Source organism: Cornus florida, unplaced genomic scaffold, assembly GCF_030987335.1.
Source record: "Cornus florida cultivar Cherokee Brave unplaced genomic scaffold, ASM3098733v1 CherokeeBrave_3.0.0_Hap2_Chr04, whole genome shotgun sequence".
In the NCBI taxonomy this organism is placed as follows: Eukaryota; Viridiplantae; Streptophyta; class Magnoliopsida; order Cornales; family Cornaceae; genus Cornus; species Cornus florida.
Genome location: NW_026775574.1, coordinates 97,967,699 through 97,970,810, shown reverse-complemented (window position 1 = coordinate 97,970,810; position 3,112 = coordinate 97,967,699). Strand labels below are relative to the sequence as shown.

Below are 3,112 nucleotides of genomic sequence, written 5' to 3'. Positions count from 1 at the left end.
ACTGAAATGGTCCCCCATCCCTACCAATTGATGAATGAATAGGACAATTCGGACAAAGGAGGTTCAACAAGTCCAGATTGTCAGCCGTGAACAGTAAAATTATGACATGGTAGGGACAATCCGAGTAAATAAGCCTTTTTAAAATCTCGACTCCAAGTCAAGGCCAAGAGTCCCCAAGTAGATAAACAAATTAAGAATTATGAGATGAAAATATAATATGTTTAGTTTATAGTATATGTCAAGGAATTAAGACTTATAAGATGATAATATCAGGTCCCATTCCGCCAAACCCAAAGAAAATTCGTACTAGGACCTACTTGAAAAGGCAGAAAAAGTAATGGTCTAAGTTAACAGACGTCCACAACCTCAACTTTCAAAAAAGTAGCGAAAAATAAATAAATAAACTTTCAAAAAAGTACCCAGTAGTCGGTCTTCACGCGTAGTTTATTTATTTAAAGGCCATATCCAAGATAATTGAGTGCTTAAGAAAAATACATATTGCTTAGGTAAATGGGTAACTTGAAGAATTTCTTTCATGTAGTTTCTGTTTGTAGGTGCAAAATTTCGCTCAATTAATAATGATTGAGAAAAATAAAACAACTCATTCAAAAAGTAATAAAAATAAATAAGAATAATGTATAAAGAAGCGTAGAATTGTTTGATCCTTTTATTGGAGGCCTGGGTCTCTATTTATACACAAAATAGTGATTGAATTATGGTAGGATTCGCATTAGTTGTCTTCCAATTCTTTCCATATAAAAATTCTTTACAAATAGAGTTCTTTCCTTTGTATAATTTTCTTTATATAGCAGTTTCTTTCTTTGCTGTATCCTTCTTCTGACAGGACTAATCTTCTTTTAATGGATTTGGGCCGTACATAACCTGGTCCATGTGACTTCGCTGGCGAGCTGGATCTCTTGGTTCGGGCTTGAGCGATGCTAGAGATTAGACAGCTGCGATCTTAGGCTAGCGACTAAGATTTTGGGCTAACACCAGGCTTGGTCTGGGCTTTGAGCAAGATGGGCTTCTGAAATTTGTGACAGATACTAATATGCTATGATGATGTGTACAATTGTCATTGGAGGGAAATTTTTCCCTCCACACTTTGCCCTCCATTCCCTCTTTAATTGGATTATGACTCCTATTAAAAAGGGAATTGAAGTTGCACGGTTATCTATTTTGCCAAAAGAAGGTTCGAAGATTGCCCATTGCCACTCTACTTTGAGAGGTTCCATAAGAGTTACTTCTGTTCTCACTGCGTTTCTTGAGTTCTTCATTCCGTCATCTCATCAGGTTAGTTCTTCATCTTTTCGATCTTGCATCATGAGCACTTCGACTACTCCTGAACACATAGAAATCGTGGATTCTGAATCCACGCCCTCATCGTCCCCTACAATTATTAGGGTTCCTCGCCCTTAGGGTTCCCAATCTTACTGGTTCTGCAAAGAATCTGACCAATCAATCAAACATCCCTCTGGAAAATGTTAATCTTTTGAGATTGTTTTTGGTGATATGATCATGTTTTTCTTTGAGGGGATCATGGTTAACAGATATTCCTCTTAATGCTTTAGCTCCGCATAGCATATTCCCGATCTCTTTATTGTCTAATTCCTTTGGAAGTACTTGAAAGATGTCCAAAGCTGTTAAGCCCATGTTGTTCTTGGCATTGACATTTATCTTTTTAATCACTTTTTCGCTCAACAACACTTTTACTGCCTATAAGGTAGACAAGAGACAGCGTTAATTAATCATGAAATAAACATGGAGAAGATTATATTGGCTCTCAAATCATTGTACAATAGGAAAAAAAGAATTGCTTGTATATATATATTTAATTTGGATGACAAACTTGCCTGGATTTGATTTTTTGATGTTGCCATATGCAAGAGAGTGTTGCCATCCTCGTCAGCCCAATTCAAGATGTCTTCCTTCTCAACCCTTTTTCGCCATTCCACCAACACTTCAAAAATTTGCTGATTGTGGAATTTGAGAGCAATATGCAGTGCAGTTTCTCGTCTAGCTATCAAATCTTCAATAGAGCGTGGGCGAGCCAATAGGAACAATCTCAAAAGATTGACATTTTCCACAGCAACCGCATGATGCAAAGGAGTTGTGCCCTCTCTTCCTTTGTCGTGGACTAGGCTGTTGTCAATCGAGACGAACCACTCCACCATGCGATCATGTTCACCTTGAAGAGCAAGGTGCATGGGACTAAGGCCATCCGGGTTGAGCTTCCTGGCATACGACGGCTTCAACCTCATGACTTCTGCGGCGAAGTGATGGTTACCAGTTGATGCAGCCACATGTAAAGGAGTCTCAGCTAACAATTTATCATCGATATTGCACTCCAAAATACTTGGATCCTCTCGAATTAATGCATACAAGCGTTCGATGTTTCCTTCATAAGCAGCCTCCCTCAACCTGGCATCCATTCTAAGACAGCTACGGTTTTATATTATATGTGCTGAAAATGTTTGCCAAGTTAGCATTGTCACCACCTACCTCTCTTCTCGATCTTTTAAAGGAGTCTTGCTATAAACCTTCTTACACGATGCCAGAAAATTCAGTGCAGCGTCCTCGGACAAAAAATGTCAACAAAGGCCTTAGCTATCGACGGAGACACTTACGCGCTTTTATAGAATTAATTACATCGTTTTTTTTGTTTAGTATTATTTATCCCCTTAAAAACCATTTTTTCAAAAAGATTAAAAGAGTTGACAGTGTAAGATTCTTAAATAATGGAGGGACGCGCGGATGGTGATGGAGGGTGGGGAAGGAGGAGAGAAAATGGAGGATTCATTAAAGGGGCAGACCGAGAGCGGTGCGGTTGGGTGGAGAGCTGATGAGAGTGATTGAAACCGTTGGATCATTTGTTAGACTTCGGAGGAGGCAGGCACACACATTAATTGTTTTATTTACAAATTAATTAATTGTAGACATATGAGAGCCAGGTGGTTATGAGTAGATTTCGACAAATTGAACGAGGCTTCGAATGATTTTCCTTGTGAAGAGTTGGGGATCTAAGAAGCACCAATTCGTGTCCGACACCGATACTCTATAGACACTTTGAACCACGAGTCTAACACTTTATAGTTGTCCATTATTTAAATTT

The 3,112-nt window shown here is 38.8% G+C and overlaps 1 protein-coding gene across 1 annotated transcript; it reads right to left on the bottom strand.

The window, feature by feature from the left end:
• Positions 1-1,284: 1,284 nt before the first annotated feature.
• On the bottom strand, positions 1,285-2,432 carry LOC132304128 (ankyrin repeat-containing protein BDA1-like). Its single transcript, XM_059801681.1, has 2 exons — positions 1,850-2,432; positions 1,285-1,712 (listed from the first exon to the last, which is right to left on the bottom strand). The coding sequence occupies exons 1-2, from the start codon at positions 2,430-2,432 to the stop codon at positions 1,459-1,461; spliced, it is 837 nt and encodes a 278-aa protein (XP_059657664.1). The 3' UTR covers positions 1,285-1,458.
• Positions 2,433-3,112: the final 680 nt, after the last annotated feature.

What these genes read in the sequence shown, in the direction of transcription:
- LOC132304128 (XM_059801681.1), bottom strand. Translation starts at nt 2,432, where the DNA reads ATGGATGCCAGGTTGAGGGAGGCTGCTTATGAAGGAAACATCGAACGC. An exon ending in AAAAAATCAAATCCAGGCAA is followed by an intron (nt 1,713 to 1,849) that starts GTTTGTCATCCA and finishes CCTTATAGGCAG; the next exon opens with TAAAAGTGTTGTTGAGCGAA.